We start from the raw sequence: 19,797 nt of genomic DNA, 5'->3' as shown, positions 1-19,797 counted from the left end.
CACAATGTGAACGCCGCTGACTCGAAACAATCGCAGGCATCAAGGGCGTGACAAGAGTTAGCCAATGAAACAACAGGGTATTACCTCGTCCTGTTTATACGGAATACAACAGGTGAAGTCGGTCCTTTCCACACATGCTATATTCACGTTCGCTGCAAGCTTTCTTATCCTGGTAATCTCACGCATTGGCCCACACGGGCAGATGCGCCAACTAGCACTTACTAACCTCACGCAAGGGAAAGATGACAGAATCTATGGTAAGTAAGCTTGTAGTTGACGTGATTTCACACTTTCTATCCGTATTCAGTGTTGACACACACTTCGCAGATACAGCTGTGTTTGGGAGGAGGTTTACACCACACAGAATGATAAATTTGCAAATTTTATTACCGAAATGTGAAATTTGTTATCAAACCCACACGAATATAACCAGACACAGTAATTGAACATGTCGATGAGCTTTGCGAAAATTAAATCACAGCAAGAAACTTATCTTTACTCTGAGCGAAACAGCTAAAATATTTATGCAGATGAAATCTGGTTCAACTAACAAGGTTTGTGGGACGATTTCGTATCTCCTCCTTCCTTATCAAAATACTAAATTTACCGAAATATGTCGCCAAAAACTGGGAAAGTTTTACAAGTTCAAAATACTTCTATGAGACGCAATCGAACGACCAAAAGTTGGGTAGTCTGGCTTTTAGAAAATCAAGTTTTAAAATACAAAAATTAGCTTTTGTCTTTGTCGACAAGATAATAAAAACATCTATGAAATATCCTTACAGGCAAACAGCAAGTGTTAGCTGGAACGAGGAAAAAACATTTGCGATTTTGATTACAAAGTTGAGATCACAGCGATCGGAATTTTTCAATTGAATAACGGGAACCCACTAAGAGGTTGTCAGTCGGAGTTTTTAATTTTCTATGACATTCTTCGAGATTAACCGAAAACAATTTAAAATTCAACTTGACAGTGAGTTTCATTCATACACGCTGGTTGAGAGAAGAATAGACCATTGTTAACACTTGCGGTCTTGAAAATTGTTGTACCCTCACGAAATCTTAGAAAGTGAAGAAAAATCAAACTTGGCTTGCATGAAGGGCGACCCCAAGGTTGCCTTCAATATTTCGTTTAAGAAGTGTATGATTCGGAGCCTTTAAGTGATATTTAGAAACTTTTGCGAGTTGTTTTCAAGTAACGGATGACTGAGTTCCAAAGCGACCAGCTTAAGTTATACACACGCCACACGCGACCTTTTTTAAGCGTAAGGAAAACTATTCAAAACAAGAAATCCCTGCGTGATATATCTGACGTTAGTTGTCTCTTTAACTGAATGAATGAAAACTGCTCCTGTACGAGGCAATCTGTCAAATGGAAATGGTGATAAAAGTTTCGTGTTCTGTCTAATGTCTCTACACCCTTATTCTGTGACATATTTTTGAAGCTTTCTAAGCGTATTTGCTTAAATTAGTGGCATGATTCTAATTGAAAAGGTCCTGCTGCGAGAAGTGCCGTGCTCGGCGTGTGGGCCAAGAAAAGTTGAGAAAAACTCATCATCTATCATCATTCATTGAAATATGCCTGTCCTCCTTGGAAGCCAAGACCCTTTTAATATTTTATGCTCTGAGCACACCACACTGTCTTAACCCTTATCGTGCGGCTCCCGGAATATTCCGGGCGCACGTGTTCGTCCATGTGGACGGGTCCCGGAATATTCCGGGTTTCCGAACATCATCGTTTTATTGGCGGAGAAGTTCGGAATATGTTGGGCTTATATTGGTTTATGGTCATGGGCCAACCCAAGGAAGATAAATTAAGCATCCGACAGAGTTCCGAAGACCCGCGTAGAATAAAAGAGTTAATTAGCATGAAATATATTTTGTTGCGCGGTAACACTGATAAACAAAGATGGCGGCCAATATTGTATTTGTTGATGAAGGTACTATTGATGAAGTTGTCGGCGGAGAGGATAGCGATTTAGATGACAATACGGATAATTCTGAAAGCAGTGAAGATGAAGATGACAGAAGTGAAGAAGACAGTGATGGCGAGGCGGACAACGAAGAAGAAACCGAAGAAGACAACTGTGTCCTTGGCGATCGCATCCCGCGAAGGCTTGACTTTACAGCTGATCGAGGGTTGAATGTGGAGCTTCCTAACAATCCATCATTCTCTGACTACTTTCATCTCCTCTTCCCCGAAAACCTATTCGACGAGATTGCATCCCAAACAAATAAATATGCTACGGAAACAATCGCATCTTTACAGCGAAGAGGTCGTTTACCTCAGCACTCGAGATTTAGAAATTGGCCTGAGGATGGTGTGACAGCTGGTGAGATAAAAGCTTTTCTTGCCATTATCATTGCAATGGGCCTGGTGAATCAAGAGAATATCCAGGATTACTGGTCCATCGACAAGGTTTTATCAACTCCCTTTTTCCCTCAAATTATGTCAAGAGACTAAATTTATGAACATTTTAACATTTTTTCACTTGTGTGATAATGATTATTATGTTCCTCGAGGACAGGAAGGGTATGACCCAATAAAAAAGCTTGGCACTATATACAGCGTTGTCACTGGGAAATTTTCAGATGTCTGGAAGCCAGGCAAAAATATTTGCATTGATGAGGGAATGATTCCATTCAGGGGAAAGGTGCATTTCAAAGTGTATAATCCTGACAAGCCAGATAAGTATGGTGTTAAGTCATACCAGTTGTGTGGCTCAAGTAATGGATATTGTTGTAGGTTTGAAATTTACACTGGTGTAAACCCAGAACCACCCAGTGCTAAAGGAAAGACATATGACTTAGTCATGAGGCTCATGCAACCTTATTTGAATGCGGGTAGGTGTTTGTATGTTGACAACTACTACACATCACCTACTTTATTTGCTGAGCTCTATAGGCAGAACACTGGGGCCTGTGGAACAGCCAGATACAGGAAAGGTATCCCCCAGCAATTTAAAAGGGCACAAGTGAAAAGAAAAGGTGACAAGTATGTTATGAACAATGGAACTTTGCTGGCAGTTAAATTTAAGGACCGCAGAGTTTTCCAGATGCTGTCATCAGTTCATTCTGTTGCGGATGTAGAAGTTGGCCGAAATCACCCTGGGACTGGCCAACCAATAACTAAACCTGAGATTATCCATGACTACAACAAGTTCATGGGAGCAGTTGACAGATGTGATCAGATGGTGGCCTATTCTTGCTTCAGGCGACGCACCATGAAATGGTGGAAGAAAGTGCTCTTCCACCTGTTTTCCTTAAGCATCCTGCATCCTTAAGCTGCAAAGGACTTTTAGAAGGGAGCTTGTGAAGGAGCTTGTTAGGAATTCTGGTATCTCCCATTCTCTCACTCCGAGAGGCCACCCAAGGAGGTCAGCCAAAGGCTTAACCCGTCTTTAAGTTGGAGGTCACTTCCCAGAGAAAATATTGGGCACCGGGAAGAAGTCCAACATCACCCGTGCATGTGTGGTTTGCTTTCCTGCCCAAAAGGACTTTTAGAAGGGAGCTTGTGAAGGAGCTTGTTAGGAATTCTGGCATCTCCCATTCTCTCACTCCGAGAGGCCACCCAAGGAGGTTAGCCCTTTTTAGGGCAGGAGAGAAAAGGAAGAGGCCAGGAAAAGAGTCTAGCTTTCAGTGCAGTGTCTGTAAAGTAGCCCCCTGTATACAGGACTGCTTCCAGTTGTTCCACACTGTTCAGGACTATGTTGCTGCCTACATTTGAAGACACGATGCCAATAATGACAATGAGGATGCTGAAACTAACTGATCATAACCATTATTCATCTTTTGTTTGGTTTTGTTAGGTTTTGAAGTAAATTCAAACACAGAAATACATAAATTTACAACATAGACCCCAACAACTGAGCTGACTGTTTTGAACTAATTCAAAACCAAATAATGTACATAAATTCCTAATTTTGATTATGTGTTGACTTGACAAGTATGCAGTCTTGCTACTGTATTGAGAAAAACAAATGTTGTCACAGACACAGGAATAGTTTTATTAAGCTGGTGGACTAGGGCTTAACTCTGATTGCCATTTTAGGCTTGTACAGATAATTTTTGGAAGAAATTAATATGATTTGTTTTTTGTTAATGTATAACTTTTGTCAAGTTTTTTCAAAAGCATGATTTCATAGCTAAAATTTTAAAAGCAAAATAGGTTAGAAGTTTATTGTAATAGAATAATCAGAAAGGCAATTTCTTAAGCTTTAATTTGATATATAGGTTGTTGGGATTTGATGAAATGTAAAGCTTGCACTGCTGATGAAAGGATCAACTGTCGTGTATATTAGTGTGTTACTAAAAATAAAGTCAATTTAGGGGATTGTAGCCTGAACTCGAACTCAGCATGATACAGGACAGTTGCTGGAAAAAAATTCATTTTATAGAGAAAATTAATTTCTATGTAAAATTAGCAGTTTTGCTGTGTGAAAAAAATTTTGAAGTTTTTCTCGCAAAATAACCTTCAATTTGCCATCAACCTAAAACTTTTGTTATCCTTGCGCGTGGCTTAATGGATTGTGATTAGCACGGATCAGGATTTATCAAACAGATCGCGTCGTCTGTAAGGCTTCCTAGTTGTCAAACTGCGAGCTAGTTTAAAGAGATAAAATACTTGACGGCTATTATCACTCGTTTTCATGGGAAGCTAATGAATACTAGATTTTAAAATATCGAGGACTCAATTGAAAACTGCTCTAATTTGGAACTTGAATTGCACTTTTTGAGCGCTGTTTCTTCACAAAATCACGTGGCAGCAATTTTTACGTTTTATTTATATCTTATATTTCAGATTTGCTGAACTTCAGTGGGGTAATTACACCAAAGCCCCTCTTTGACTGTCTGGGAACGAGCCTTGAAATCATTGAATCTGGGAAGACCGCAGATTTTGGAGAGCATTATTTATGAACAATCCACCTTCACTAAACTCCACCAAACCAGCCGTTCCACACGATGACTGAAATCAAGATCCTTGTAAGATATACCAAAATATCTCCTGATAAAGCCAACCCTAGGATTAACTAATCACATCATGACGTAAAGATAAAACAGACATCCGAGAAGGCAGTGCATGGAAATGACCCAAGAGTTGCCGTAATTTCAGTAGTAATGGAACGAATAGTTTATTCAAAAGTTATATACTTACGCAGTGTAACTGCCCAAGCAGCACTTTCACCCATAACCCACTACTAAGGAAGATGTGATTCTGATTAACATTCTGATATTCTGATTTTTGCATAAGGCAATTTGTAACATCAACGGGTCTTCAGATAATTTCTCTGATATCATTTTTCCTAAGAAAAATCACGGCTTTATTCAAGCAGATGAGTCATTGTTACTACTACCTTTTTCAGTTTACACGGATTATTGTATCAAATTAGATAGTATTCAGCAACAATTCAGTTCCCTCTTGTCCATGCCTGCGACTAATTCACAGCACTCTCTTCAGCTTATGACTAATTCACACGTTTCAAACGCAATGATTTAAACAGATCAAACCGATCCGCAAAATGTAATATTATAATATCAATCATTAGCTAACCATTGTTTTAATTGGACTCATTATACTAACTCACATACTTATTGACTCACTCTTAAATTTATAAACTAACTAATTGACTAACTGCACAACTAACATACTAATGTATATGTGCACGATCCTTCGCAGTAAAGCACTATTTAAGCAATAGTGAAAATCAGACCTGAAAAAAATTCAGGCCTGTACGGGATTCGAACCACTGACCTCTGCGATACTAGTGCAGCGCTCTACCAATTGAGCTAACAAGTCAACTAGGAGCAGACCATCAAATTAATTCGACATAAACCCGTAGATGATAAATCAAACAACAAATATATATGAAATACATATATATGAACTGCGGTTATGAAACGTATATGTGCACGATCCTTCGCAGTAAAGCACTATTTAAGCAATAGTGAAAATCAGACCTGAAAAAAATTCAGGCCTGTACGGGATTCGAGCCACGCAGAGGTCAGTGGTTCGAATCCCGTACAGGCCTGAATTTTTTTCAGGTCTGATTTTCACTATTGCTTAAATAGTGCTTTACTGCGAAGGATCGTGCACATATACGTTTCATAACCGCAGTTCATATATATGTATTTCATATATATTTGTTGTTTAACATACTAATATATACTAATACATACTAATGTATTAACGACTAATAACACAACGAAGCAGCATCTTTCTCTGTTTTCCTATATATTATCCTAGGTAAACATAACCGGCTTGCTAACTTTCTTATTTAACTAACACACTGGCTCACTAAGATCAGCAGTATAACTTTATCTAACATACTGATAGCTTGAACGGTGCCTGGGAAATATGTTTTGTTCTGCGCGTGCCCCTTCTTTATCAATTATTCTCTTATTAACAATTTACCAATTGACAAAATAACCAACTGATTTAGGTATTAACTAATTAACTTACAAATTTACTAACTTATTATCCAACCAACTAATTAACTTACCAACTAACTAACAGGATAACCAACTAACTGATTTACTAACTGACTGAGTAATAACCCAACTGACTAACAAATTAACTAAACAATTAACTGCCAAGCTAATTAACGGGCCAACTACCTGGCTGAGAAACTAACCTACTGACCAACTGACTGTTTAACTACTCGACTTACTAATTTGTTATATTTTTGTGATAAAGACACCCGCCAATATCTTTGAACTTAACATAACGAACTAAGTTAACCCTCTCGCCCTTTTTCTCCATGAGTATGATTCGTTACCTGTCTCACCTATTACGATGGTTAGTCAATGTAATCAGTCTAAAAATAAACATTACAACAAGGTAACTATCTGATCATAACTAACTGACATTAACCTGCTCACAAACTTATTTCTAATATGCTGCATTGCCGATATTCCCAATCTAATTTCCACTCTAACTCGCTCTATACTAGTCTCTTTAGATAACTCCGCTTTCTACTAACTCTCTATCCTCCACTAATTTCTCTCCTAAATCATTTCTTTGTCTAATCCAACTTTGCTAATATCTAGTTCTCTCCTTCTCGATAAAATTTTCTTTAATTTCCTTCTCTACCACAGTTTTCTCTTTGATCAATACTTTTTGAAAGTAGTTTCCAATAACATTAATCTCAGTGATCTAACCAAGGGCAAACTTCTTTATTACTGTTCCTTATGGACGACTAAGATCCACAACAATTTCTGATGTCTCTGTTGAAGCCTTAATTGAACCAAAGTGTTCGTTGATCGAGTATCAAGTATCATTAAATAGGTAGATTTCAGAATCTTCTATCATAGTTTATTCAACTCTGGAGTGGAAAGTTAGAAGCTCAGAGTCCTTTTTTTCAATTTTTTTGGTACAGTTTACTTTCGGAAAATTAAAATAAAAACTGTGAATTCTACTTTGAGAGAAGGTCAAAATAAATCCCTAAGACGCAGCGTTTTTACTCTTAATAGACTTGTTACTCTATAATCAAACCTAGTATAAAGGTTTATTAAATGGTTGGCTGTATTCTACATATGATTTATTTATCTCTTTATTTCCCTGATTTACAATCAGTATACTGCTGTCAAATAGTTAATTACAATCAAATGATTAATCAACGAATTTCTTCCTCAGAACTTTAGAACGACTGTAGCGGCAGTTTATTCTGAATATCAAGCAACGAAAACAGCAAATCGTACTTGATTGCCTTGATAATCAAGTTTAAAAATTAGAACGAGGAGAAAGATATTCCCAAGGAGAAAAAACTATTTACAATCGTCAAGGTTTACTGTTTGTTTTGGGTCTCAAAATACTACCAAACCTTACCAAACCTTACCAAACCTTACCAAACCTTACCAAACCTTACCAAACCTTACCAAACCTTACCAAACTTTACCAAACCTTACCAAACCTTACCAAACCTTACCAAACCTTACCAAACCTTACCAAACCTTACCAAACCTTACCAAATCTTACCAAACCTTACCAAACCTTACCAAACCTTATCAAACCTTACCAAACCTTATCAAACCTTACCAAACCTTACCAAACCTTACCAAACCTTACCAAACCTTATCAAACCTTACCAAACCTTACCAAACCTTACCAAACCTTACCAAATTGACATACAACAAATTACTGGGCTTAAACGTTAGATAACTTCCATACAAACCGCAGATTGGACTTAAATATATCACTAATCAGGACTTCTCGTCAACCTTTCAACAAATTGGTAATGATAAGGCAAAGTTGCGCTCCATCTCCGCAAAGAAATACCAAATACTGCCAAATAACGATTGAAAATCAGAATTCTTTTCTTCGCTGATCCAAGATAACACAGAAACATATTTACAGTTTCAATTTGGTGGACTAACCTATCGTAAATGTTCTTACCTACTAATTAATGTTAACTTGGAAAAATCATGCCTCATTCGGCAACTTTTAAATAATATGAGTTACACCCATCCTACGCCACGCTTTCTGGGAAATCTGAATCCATTAATTTTCCATTTCTGTCATGGATCCTTATTCTTCGTGTTTTCTTGAGTTCAGCTATAGTTTGTTGCTAAATCCATCCCAGATTTGTAGTTTTGAAACTTATCAAAATTCCCAGACCCAGTAATACATGAGCCATGATCTTACTGTGATGTGATTTACTCACAACATCCTAGAAATATAATACAGAAAGTAAGCAATGGAATTCCTTTCTTCGATCTCATCTCACTAAACTTTCATCAGAGCAGGTAATCTTTACTTCTCAGCTAAATGATGTTTCTCAGTTTAGAGGTGGAGTCTGCTTCAGAATACTCAGGACAAATTATTAAGTATTTATAAAAATTGAAGAGGGGAATCCCCAAAGCTTAAATTTTCCCACACTGTTTGTGTTATCCAAGCTTACTCTATTCAATAATTTCCCGCGTATTTACAGGCAGATTGTCTATCTAAAGTAGCTTACGGGTTAATGGAATATCAAAGCCAATTACGCTTTTATATAGTCCATATCAGAATAGTGCCAAATAAAATGTTCGCAGTGCTTCATCTCAACCATGTAAACGCATTTGAAAAAGCTTACGCAACAGGCGACATGAACGAAAAATGACGCAATAAATCGCTAAGACAAAACGATTTCGCAGTATCTAAAAATTGTTTCCTCAGAGTTCTCCGCGATGTGGAAAGAGATAACGGTGCTGCGTAAACGGTATTGTAACGCTGTTTCCAAAATGTACCCTCCTTTTTTCCTTTTGATTGACTGTCGATGACTTTCTAGTATCGATTTCATCAGCAATGGCATTTTCGATACGTCTGCAAACCTTATCTACCTTTAAGCGCAGTATGGGCAGCTGAAGGGTATTAATGGTCTTGAGCTGCTCACTGATTTCATCAACGAAAGCCTTGCTTTTGAGACACTTGCTAATTTTATCAAATAATATCGCACGACTCCCTCTTTCGGTTGTCTCTCCTTCTCTGATTATTTCTGCTTTCCTCCCGTTATCTTTATTCTCTAATAAAACGTTAGTTCCATCAGGCTTTCCAACAGTTATGTTCACAGGCTGCCCATCAGTCACCAACTGTTCAGGTTCCTTATCCATCTCCGCAGTCTTAGCTTCAGCGAGGGCCTCGTTTAAGGTGGAAACAAAAAAGTTCATTAAAACTATGGTAATGCTAAAAAGAAGCGAAACTACAAAAACGTGTCCGAAAATTGGGACGCCTTCAGCCAGTTCCTTAATGGGCCGAGCCTTGACTTTGCCAAGAGTTATCTCTAGCTGGAAAGCGAAGGCCCGCCAAAAGCTCGAGTACCTGCCAATGGATGGACCGAAAACTAAAACTCCCATGTGTAAAAATGCAAGGAATATGATCGATAAGACTAGACAGAACGAGGGAAGGTCGTGCATCCAGATCCGAAGAGCACATGAGAACAACCGCGTGTAGAAATTAAAATAGGTAAGTTGTAGTAGCTTCAACGTTGTCAGGAAAGTGAGAATGGCGATGAGACTGTTTTCAACTTCTGCGCATAGGAGAGGTGTTTCAAAGTTTGTACGTGCAAATATGTTTTCATTCAGCCTAAGCACACTCATAGTCATGAGATAAGACTTCATGAAGCTTGATACAACGAGTAGAATGGATATCGCGAAATGACCAAGATCAAGCAAGCACCAAAAAGAGCAAAAGTATCGCCACCTCCTTCTAACTATCTGAGCTATTGTTTCACCGATCATGAAGAGAACCATGGCTGTAAAGAACACGAAGCACATCCCTTGAAAAATCTGTAGGACGGATTCTGTGTTGTATAACGAGATGGTATCGATGCTTCTTTTAACCGTTGCCTGGCCTGTCGGAAGAAATTCGACAAAGAAAGACGAGACAGCCAAAATGTTGGTCCTCGAATTTAAAAGCGAAAACTCTAAGACGATGGCTCTTGTTTGACGATCGACCCAACTTTCTGATTGCAGTAGATTTGTTATCGCACGGGCAGTTTCTTCTTCATAGCCCAGCTCTGCTAAATACCCACCGCCACCATACCAAGCATGGCGGCCCCATTTTGAAGAAGATCCAAGTTCCTTTCCTGTTTTGTACATCCATGGAATTGGACACTGATTAAACTGGAGCGGCGAAGTTCCGGCCTTGTTAGGATAAAAAGGTTCTCTGTATTCATTTTTGCGAGAGTAGGACTCCAAGCAGGTGTGTTGCCACCAGTTTGGGCATGGAACTAAGAAGAAAGGTAGAACTCAGCGTTACTATTTGTCCATGTACTCAGTAATGACAAAAAGTCTAAGTAGGTATACCTTTTTTCACTCTCAGCTGACGTATTCTCACCATTCCAATCACCGTCGATGCCAGCTCACTACTTTCTTGACTTTTTGAGTAAAGATATGTGATCAACGACTCATTTATCCAGTTCCAGAATGAAGTTTCATCTTTCACCTACAAAAATGAGTACAGAAGAATGATGCAGACGAGTTCTCAAACTCAAAACAGAAGATATCATTTTCTCATGCGTAATAATTACTTTAGGTTCATGTACATGCAATGATACCGGAAGTCTTTGTTGGTTATCGTTTCATAGGAGGGGAGTGCATTCCAATACTATATCATAGTAAAATTATTGCTTAACATATTAACTTCTTCTAAATTGATTAAGGTATCTTTCATCCCTGCCAACAGAATCTTTACTGATCTCCCTACTTAACAGCCAATAACAAGGATAAACGATGCCGAGCGTTATATCTAATTGCAGTAGATAGTTTGCTGGTAGCTGTTGGTTATAAATTTCTTAAGGGATGCATGAATTGTTGTTATTTTCAATCAACTCATTTCCTTACTTCCTCAAAACTTTCCGTGTGGTCCGCCAAAGATTTGAAGAGCGGATATCTTGAAAAGTCCCTGTTTCCGTACGTAAGGACACCAACAACTACAAGAAAGAAAATGTAAAAGAGAGTCTGTCTTTTCATCAAGCGACGTCTAGCCATTGCCATACTCTTTCTCCTCGATGCCGACAATTCACCTAACTTTGTGGATGCTGAGCTTCGATTATGATCTGCAGTTTTCCCAGAGGACTGTTGACTGCAAGATACCTTTCTAACTCTGCACTTTGAAAACATTGACGCCAGCCCCGCGAGCAGAAAGCACTTAAGGGGCTGCAATATAAAGATATCTTGAAAAAAGGAGACAGAAACTGACGAAATCCACTCTTGGCCTTTTTCGCTTCCCCATATGAGACTGTAGGAAACAGTCAAAGCCGCCGACATGGCAGTCACTAGGCAAAGTAAGCCCCACGTCAAGTAAAGCAAGCATCGCCAAAATCGATTGTGAGGACTTCCTGAAGCCTTCCTAAACAATGTTATGATTATGTGAATCGGCAGGGTGAGAAGGATACTCTGAATGCTCGTGATAGCTTGTCGCGCTGAGAATCGTAACGGTCCTAGGTTAATTGTTTGAGAAGGCTGGTTACCCCAGGAATAGAACATAGCATTGGCAGCCATTGTACAGAAGAGCAAACAGAGGCACGATGAGATTCTCTGAACTCTAGAGAAGCAACTCCCAGGGGTCTTGGTTATGATCGACATCCAGAGATGCCCATCGGAGAACATTTCACGCAAGTCTCTATCTGTTATGCTGGCCTGAGCGTTGGATGGACTCCGGATACATTCATTTGATAGAGATTCATCCTCCAAGCTTAACCAAGTGTCAAATGAGAAATTCCAACTTTTTTCGGTCCCCGTATGAACAATCTTAATGTAATCCAAAAACCAAGAGGGATTATTACCAGAGTTATCATGGCTGACGTGAAGTTTGTAGATATCACCAAGGTCTTTGTCTAAAATGGCAGCCAACCTGTGCTCAGTTCCTCTTGCAAACTTCGGCTGGAACCCGGCATCGAAGTCTTGTTGGATGGTGAGGGTACTGCTCCTGCCTTCGACTCCAAAGAGTATGAAGGACACGCTAGCGGTTGTACCGGATCCTAACCAGACACCAGTCCTAACGGTCAACTCGTAACGACAATTAGCTGACTCCGATGCTCGATAGAACACTGGGGGCTCTGAATCTTGCACCTTAAAATAGAAGTTTAAAGTAAATTTAGTTGTCGTAGTGATTCTCGGGATTTGGGGTGTGGTGATTTTTCTTAGTGCTGGGCCATCCGTTACCATGTAGGAAAACAATCCTTATCTCAGAGAGGTTGTCACGAAAAATCAAACATTCACCGGCAACAGTCAAAAAATCGAATTGGCTTTTATTCTAGTATTAGGTAAGCCTATACGAAAAACAAACCAAGACATATGTAGATTGTTGAGAAATTCTTTTGTTTTAGAAAAAATTGATGAAACTCAATTCACGCATAATTAGCTTCATTCGAAGGTCGAATTTAGCCCATTTTTAGGAAGAGCGAAATTTCCATGAATTTAAAGCCCTGGTAGGCATGGCAGCACAAAAAACCCAGAAAAGTAACTCTACAAACTGTAAGTTTATCATTTCAACTTCTCATATCTTAAATATAAAACGTTTATTTCACTTAGCGGCATATAAAAGTAATTTTTTGAAGCTACCCTACTTTTCACAAGACACCTAAGTAAATCGATAGAAAACTCTGTATTTTATTTGAAATTTAAATAGTGATTCCGCCTTTTCGTGGAAACATTGGGGAGGAAAAAGTCTGTGGAATAAGTAAGTTTTTCACTGCTTTTACAAGTAGGAACGAGGCCTCCAAAAATGGGCTAAATTCGACCTTCAAATGAAGCTAATTACGCGTGAATTGAGTTTTATCAATTCTCTCGAAAACAAAAGAATATTTCAACAAACTACATACGTCTTGGTTTGTTTTACCTATAGAACTACGTAATACTAGAATATGAGCCAATTCGATTTTATTTACTGTTGGCGGTGATTAGTGAATTTGTCTGATTTTTAGTGACATCTCTTTAGAGTAATTGCTTAAAAAATAAAAAGTAGCATGCTTCAAACTTGTTTTGGCGACTTGTCTCACTACATCGTGTTTAGAGAAACATATTAGATAATTTTCCAATAAATCCTAAAGAGAATAATCGTAAAAATAGCTGCATAAAGCAACATCTTGCCAAGTTCTTTAATTGTCAAAATCGTCATTTCAATTAACCTTGGCTTTATCTTTTCGGTCTTCCCTTCTCGCGAAAACGATCGCAACCAGGTGGAGAAGAAAAGTTGCAAACAGGATCACAAGGACGAGGAACTTTCCGCTGTCATCTGGTGAACGAAGCGCTCGTAAAATTTTGAAAAAACTGACGTGATTTGGAGGCACCAGGTAGGCTCCGCCAAACGACGTCAAGTGGTTGCAGGCACATTTCAAACCTGAATTGCCGATGACCTCCGCAACCTTTGAACGAAAGCTATAGTCAGTGTGGTTGTAAAGGCAAATTTTACGACAGATGTGTTCCTTTCTGAATCAAAAATGCAAATACAAAGACAGTGAATTACACCAAAGTAAACTTTCTCCACGCTGTGTTGTTTGGTAATGAGACCTCTCGCGAATCGCTAGCCAGTAGTGTGGCTACGTGTGAAATAAAACTTGGTTCGAGGCGCCACAAAAAAGACGGAGGGTAAGCATTGCTTTGATTTCATCATTTCATGTTCACAATGACAGTTACAATCGCTGCAAAAACTTGTTCAAGCAATTTTGTTACTTGCATAGCTTCAATTTTCCAAACATTACTTACTGACGTGAAAAAAACAAAAGAAAACAAAAAAGATACCCTTCTACACCCTTTCCTAAATTAAAATATCATCAAATATGGTTTCTTGCAAATAACATCGATAAAGGGAAATGAGCAAGTAAGAGTAGGAAATATCATTATAGATTGAAAATAAAGGTACATTTAGCTTAGTTTTTCAACGTGATCGCAGGTAGGTCGACAGTAATAGAATCTATAGAGCGATAAACGCATTTATTATCAATCATTTTTCAAAGCGATTTATTGCCAATTCTTATTTCCTCACCCTGCATCCTGTAGTTTTCCAAGCAGATGTTTCTGTTTCCCAGAAAAGGCAAGCTGACTCACTCACTTGAACACGGATATATTTTACTTCATTCACTGCACGTGGTTTTTTTATTGTGATACAGGTAGCCTTGCCTCCTTTCAGTCCGGACGACTGAGTCATTTTCCTAGTCTTTCTCTCTTTGACAATAAAAATAGCATCAACGCGGTACCTTCCGGGATTGATCGCCATAAACGATACAGCAACATTACCGTGGCAGTGTATTCGGCCTCTTTTGATCCACTTGTCCCTAACGTTTTCACATTCTGAATAATTCTGAGTTGTGGCTGAAATCAGTTTCACTTTTGAGATGACCAAGTCGCTGCTTTGAGGCAAAAAGGAGACATTAACGAAGGACTGCCCATGCTGAACGGTGATGTTGTGATTTATTATCATTTTACGGTAATAGGTGGACCCTTTTGATATATTGTGAGTAGCTTTCTCGTCAAGGGGTAATATGACGGTGATTTCACGTGAGGGATCAGTCATGTTTATAATGTCTCCTTTATCGTCTCTCACTTCTAACCCTGCAACATGTGACGTCACCCTCTCACTAGTTTGGTCCCAGGTGAAAGGGTTGAATGGAGTAGTCCACATCTACACGAGAAAGGCGCAAAAGATAAATGAATGAGCTCCACCAAGCCTCCTTCTCTATTAATACTGCCATGGGATGAGGCTTCAAGCTTCGTAAGTCCTCTCACTCTCCCGAAGAAAAAAAGTAGATTGAAAGTTAAGGGGAAAGGTGATAATGGAGTGATAATGCATATGGTTATACCGTGGTTTTGTTTTGTGCCTATTAACTTGGATACTGTTCTTTGTCGCCTAAACGCTTAAATGCACAAGTTATCTTGCCAGAGCCGGGTAAGTAATGATAAATCAATATAATTAACATTAGATAAGCAAATTCTGTGTTTCAGTTCTTCAAATCTTTGGCTTTGCGGGTTCGCACGACTTTGGAAATGAAGTCAGTTACTGGGTTTTATTCTTTGTCCCTTCTTAACGTAACAAATCCAACATATAAAAGTGACCTTTTCTCCTACCTCCAGGAACGAGATGGTTTTTCCATTTGGTTTTAGATCAGGTATTATGAATCTGCTTCGGTCTGCAACAATTGTGAAGTTATTCACTTCCCCTCCACGAAGAGACACAACTGTTATGCTTAAATATTTTGACCGTATTGTATAATTTCCCGGCGTGGTATTTGTTAATGACAGGCGTAATACTTGAATAATCTGATCCTTCAGGGAGAGAAGGGTCTTTGTGGCATGTAAATTCTGAGGATGTAAAAGAAATCGTAACTTATTCTTAACCATAATACCATAGGTATCAAGACCTCACAGCGTTGAACTTTATGTTTGTTAGAAATAAGCGACTGATAAACTTGACTAGCATGCAGTGTCGATGAGTTGTATTGTTCATTACAGAGAACTGTCGGCACTCTTACTGTCTTGAAATCTCTAAAAACCTAGGCATCTAAAATTTGTTTACTCACTTAATCATGTGTTTATACCATTTTTTAAAGGAACTTAATATCAAACAAACCTTGTTTGATTCCGTTCTGTTGTAGTTTGAAAAATGTGACTTTTTTGATCCAATTTTAAGTGCTTTTCCAAGGTTGAAGAGAATGTTCTCTACTAAAGCTGCGAAGCTTGAATTGAGCCTTGATTCAGATCTTCTGATATCATCACTGAAATTCTCCACAATATTATTCAAAATATTTGTAGTTCTTAACTGAAAAAAAAATGCGAGAAATACACTGAAAAGTTTTTAAGCCCTTACCCTGGATTTTACCGGCGAAGACTTATAACTTGCACTTATGGTGGGATATAATTCTTCAAGTCAGGCTAAATGAATATTTTGAATATCACACTTAGCTCTGAGCTCATTGCTCCAGATCAAACACGGAAAAATCATCAGGTGGCTTTTGATAAAATACATACATACAGATGTTGATTGACCACTCCCCATGGGGGCTTTTCAGGGCCAATTCCCACCCAGCAACCACCCCAGGGGAGGACATCCATCAGACAGTAATCTCGTGCATGGGAAATTAAAGTCTCCTACCCCTAACCCTGGAGGAGACGGGACCTCCGTTTATTCGTCCCTATCCGAGAAGACTAGAGTATCTAACCATTTCTTTTCCATAATGTTCGCATAATAAAAGATATTCTATATACAAGGCTAAAAGATTAGGAAAAAATTATTAAAAAATGTTTAAACTAGACGTTTTCGGCTGTTTACCATCTTCATTTTATAATAATATTAATATAATATAGATCGATTTCTATAGCGCATATCCATGTAAATGCTCTAATGCGCTTTACAACACTATGTGGGGGACTTTTCCAGACTGCCGGAGGCTGTTAACAATTAATAGAGGAGAAATTTTACATAGGACCCCTCCCCCTCCCCCCATTTCCAGTAAACAGGCCAGACCACATCACAGTAATCTCGTGATGTGGGTTCTTTAACATCCCCTGCCGAAATTAACTAATTGATAGGTGCAGGAGACGGGACCTCCGGCTTTACGTCCTATCCGAGAAGACGTACGAAGCAATGTGAGTGAAGCGTCTTGCTTAAGGACACAACGTCAAGCCCCAGCCAGGACTTGAACCCGGGCCATCAGACCCAGAGTCCAGCGCACTGACCACTGGACTACTCACGCCTCATCATTTTCAACCCTATGATGGTAAACAGCCAAAAACGTTTGGTTTAAATATTTTCTAATGATTTTTTTCCCAATCTTTTAGCCTTCTGTATAGAATAATCATTTCTTGATATAGAAAGGTAGCATATTCTTCTCACTTGTTTTAAGACTGAGTGTTAGTCCGGCCGGGGCTCAAACCCTCGACCTCCCGCACATCAGTCCAGCGCTCTATCCATTGAGCTAACTGGGAATAACATCTATGATTTTTTTGAGATTGAATAGTAATTCAGCAAATGAGCTTTAAGACTCTCTAACACAAATTTTTGAAAACGAATTATCTCAAATTTCAAATTAGACGAAAGGTCATCTCACAGGTTTTACTAGCCAATGTGGATTGCAAACGTCAGTTTTAAGATTAACTTATTTATTATTTAGAAGGGAAATGTATGGTTGACGACGTGTTTTCCTTATTGACAGTAACTTACTATTTCAATTTTGATGATTCATTGTACCATCTAAACAAACGAGCTAAAAGCTTAAATTAACAAAGATATTGCTAGAAAGTAAGGCCCCGTCCACACGAAGACGATTGTAAACGAAAACGCTAGTAAACGCAAACTTTTTTATGCGTTTAGGTGTTCCGTCCACACGAAGACGATGAAAACGCTCACCGTAAACGCATAAATTCGAAAACGCTCTCCAAAGTGGATAAATTTGAAAACGCCGTTTATGCGTCTTCGTGGGGACGGCCGTAAACGTATATTTTCGTAAACGCTCTGAAAACGCTGACGTCAGATGTCAGCGCCAGTCTCTTTTATCGAATGCGTTTCCAACATGGCGTACACACGAGTGTTGAGCTGTGTCGTGCTTGCGTTTATTTAACCAGGCGGCTAAACCGCCGCCTGGTTAGCTCAATTGGGAGAGCGCCGGACTGCTGTGCGGGAGGTCGAGAGTTCAATACCGGCCGGACCAACACTCAGGGTCTTAAAATTAACTGAGAAGAATATGCTTCCTTTCTTTAACATCAAGAAATGGTTAGATATTCTAGTCTTCTCGGATAGGGACGAATAAATGGAGGTCCCGTCTCCTGCAGGGTTGGGGTAGGAGACGTTAATTTCCCACGCACGAGATTACTGTGTGATGGATGTCCTCCCTGGGGTGGGTTGGGTGGGTAGATTGACCCTGAAAAGCCCCCATGGGGAGTGGTCAACTAACGTATGTATGTATGTATGTATGTATGTATGTCTAATGCATTTACGAGCGTTTTCGTGTGGATGGGTGAAAACGCTACGTAAACGATGATCGTTTTCGTGTGGACGGAGATAAAGATATGCGTTTACTAGCGTTTGCGTTTACAATCGTCTTCGTGTGGACGGGGTCTTACTTACGATATACAAATTACTTACGATATACAAAGCATAGGGAAACTCACCAATGCAGAAGTAGAGAGATCTTCCATTCCACCCAACAGAGTGCCAAGAATTATAGAAACCCTAAGGACATCCTGGGCAGTTTCCATCGTCATGACTGATGTCAAGTTAAGCACAATCTCCTCCAGCTGTACAATCAAGAAAAATAGAGTATATGTCGCAGTGATTCTTTATTTTCTAAATTACACCGTGGGACAATTTGGAGTTCTTAATACACTAAAATCCAGCAAGAACCACCTTACTCAGGAATGTGTGACTATGAAATGTGATCATTTAGAGAAACTGATTTTGGTTCACTCTCTTAGGTGGGCTCGGACTTCTTCCAAGCTAGGATACTACTGGTAAGTAAAAACCAATTCGAAAAAAAAGAACGTAGCAATCGGTCCGATGTTGGAGTTTGTCTTTTCTGGGAATATTAGCTGTACAAGTCAGAAATTTAAGCTGAAACTAACATACCAACCTTAGGACATCTCTGAACGCTTCCATTGATTGAAAGTAAACTTTCTAGCACCAACCATGTTCCAAGAGTTTTATTTCCCTTTCCAATGTATTCATATATTTTCTCAATCCAGTCTTCGCAAGTTGACGTTGTGGATTTAACCTGAACAGTGTAAACATTTCAAATATATTCAATAGTTCAAAACATTTCTTCAGCTGATATATGGAACGGAGTTTATTCTAATTTAAAGAAAACCTAAACCCTTTCAAAGCCGTTGTACGAGGAGGCGGCGTGGCCGAGTGGTTAGGGTGCTGGACTTGTAATCCGGTGTCCTGGGTTCAAGTCCTCCACCCTGCCACTCACTGGATTTGTTCTCGGTTGCCCCGAGTTCAAATCCTCGGCTGCGCTCTGGAAATAACCCACTGGTCTGCCTCCTACCGGTGGGGACTTTTAAGCACTTAGTCTACATTATGGCTGAAAAGCCCCTTAGAAGGAACTTTAATTTACGTATTTATTTTATTATTAGACAGGTTCAAATTTATGTCAGCCCAGGCATCTATAATTTCGTTTCTTCGTGGTGATCTTGAGAGGCATATCACTCAACTTGTAAAAAAAGACCCACCAACCTTTACGTTCAAACTAAACTCTCTTCTGGCTCCTCTGACATTGATAATCACAGCCTCTATCGTAGAAATACCGCTGACTAACACCGTATGATAGCTACGGTCACTTCCTTCATATAGTACCACGCGTAGGCCATTTGGAAGAGTGTAGCCAA

At 39.1% G+C, this 19,797-nt stretch overlaps 1 protein-coding gene and 1 long non-coding RNA gene across 2 annotated transcripts; one reads left to right on the top strand and one right to left on the bottom strand.

Annotated features, from left to right (window-relative positions):
- Nucleotides 1-98: 98 nt before the first annotated feature.
- LOC148735312 (uncharacterized) lies at nt 99-7,534 on the top strand. The gene is made up of 2 exons (XR_015998999.1): nt 99-257; nt 4,802-7,534. It is a non-coding gene; the product is annotated as an uncharacterized LOC148735312 (long non-coding RNA).
- On the bottom strand, nt 6,921-18,675 carry LOC148735311 (polycystin-1-like protein 2). The gene is made up of 8 exons (XM_088752928.1): nt 18,583-18,675; nt 16,046-16,234; nt 15,544-15,777; nt 14,465-15,100; nt 13,608-13,844; nt 11,320-12,549; nt 10,783-10,921; nt 6,921-10,706 (listed from the first exon to the last, which is right to left on the bottom strand). Exons 1-8 carry the CDS (start codon nt 18,673-18,675, stop codon nt 9,151-9,153), a joined length of 4,314 nt encoding a protein of 1,437 aa, XP_088609054.1. The 3' UTR covers nt 6,921-9,150.
- Between the last annotated feature and the right edge of the window lie 1,122 nt (nt 18,676-19,797).

Source organism: Stylophora pistillata, chromosome 3 (assembly GCF_964205215.1).
Source record: "Stylophora pistillata chromosome 3, jaStyPist1.2, whole genome shotgun sequence".
NCBI classification, from domain to species: Eukaryota; Metazoa; Cnidaria; class Anthozoa; order Scleractinia; family Pocilloporidae; genus Stylophora; species Stylophora pistillata.
This window is presented reverse-complemented; position numbering and strand designations above follow the sequence as displayed.

Excerpts from the sequence above, each read along its gene's own strand:
- LOC148735311 (XM_088752928.1), bottom strand. The coding sequence starts at position 18,675 with ATGACGATGGAAACTGCCCAGGATGTCCTTAGGGTTTCTATAATTCTT. Across the intron at positions 15,778-16,045 it reads ACAGAACGGAATCAAACAAG|AATTTACATGCCACAAAGAC; the intron begins GTTTGTTTGATA and ends TTACATCCTCAG. Across the intron at positions 10,922-11,319 it reads ACACGGAAAGTTTTGAGGAA|GTGAAAGATGAAACTTCATT; the intron begins GTAAGGAAATGA and ends TCATTTTTGTAG.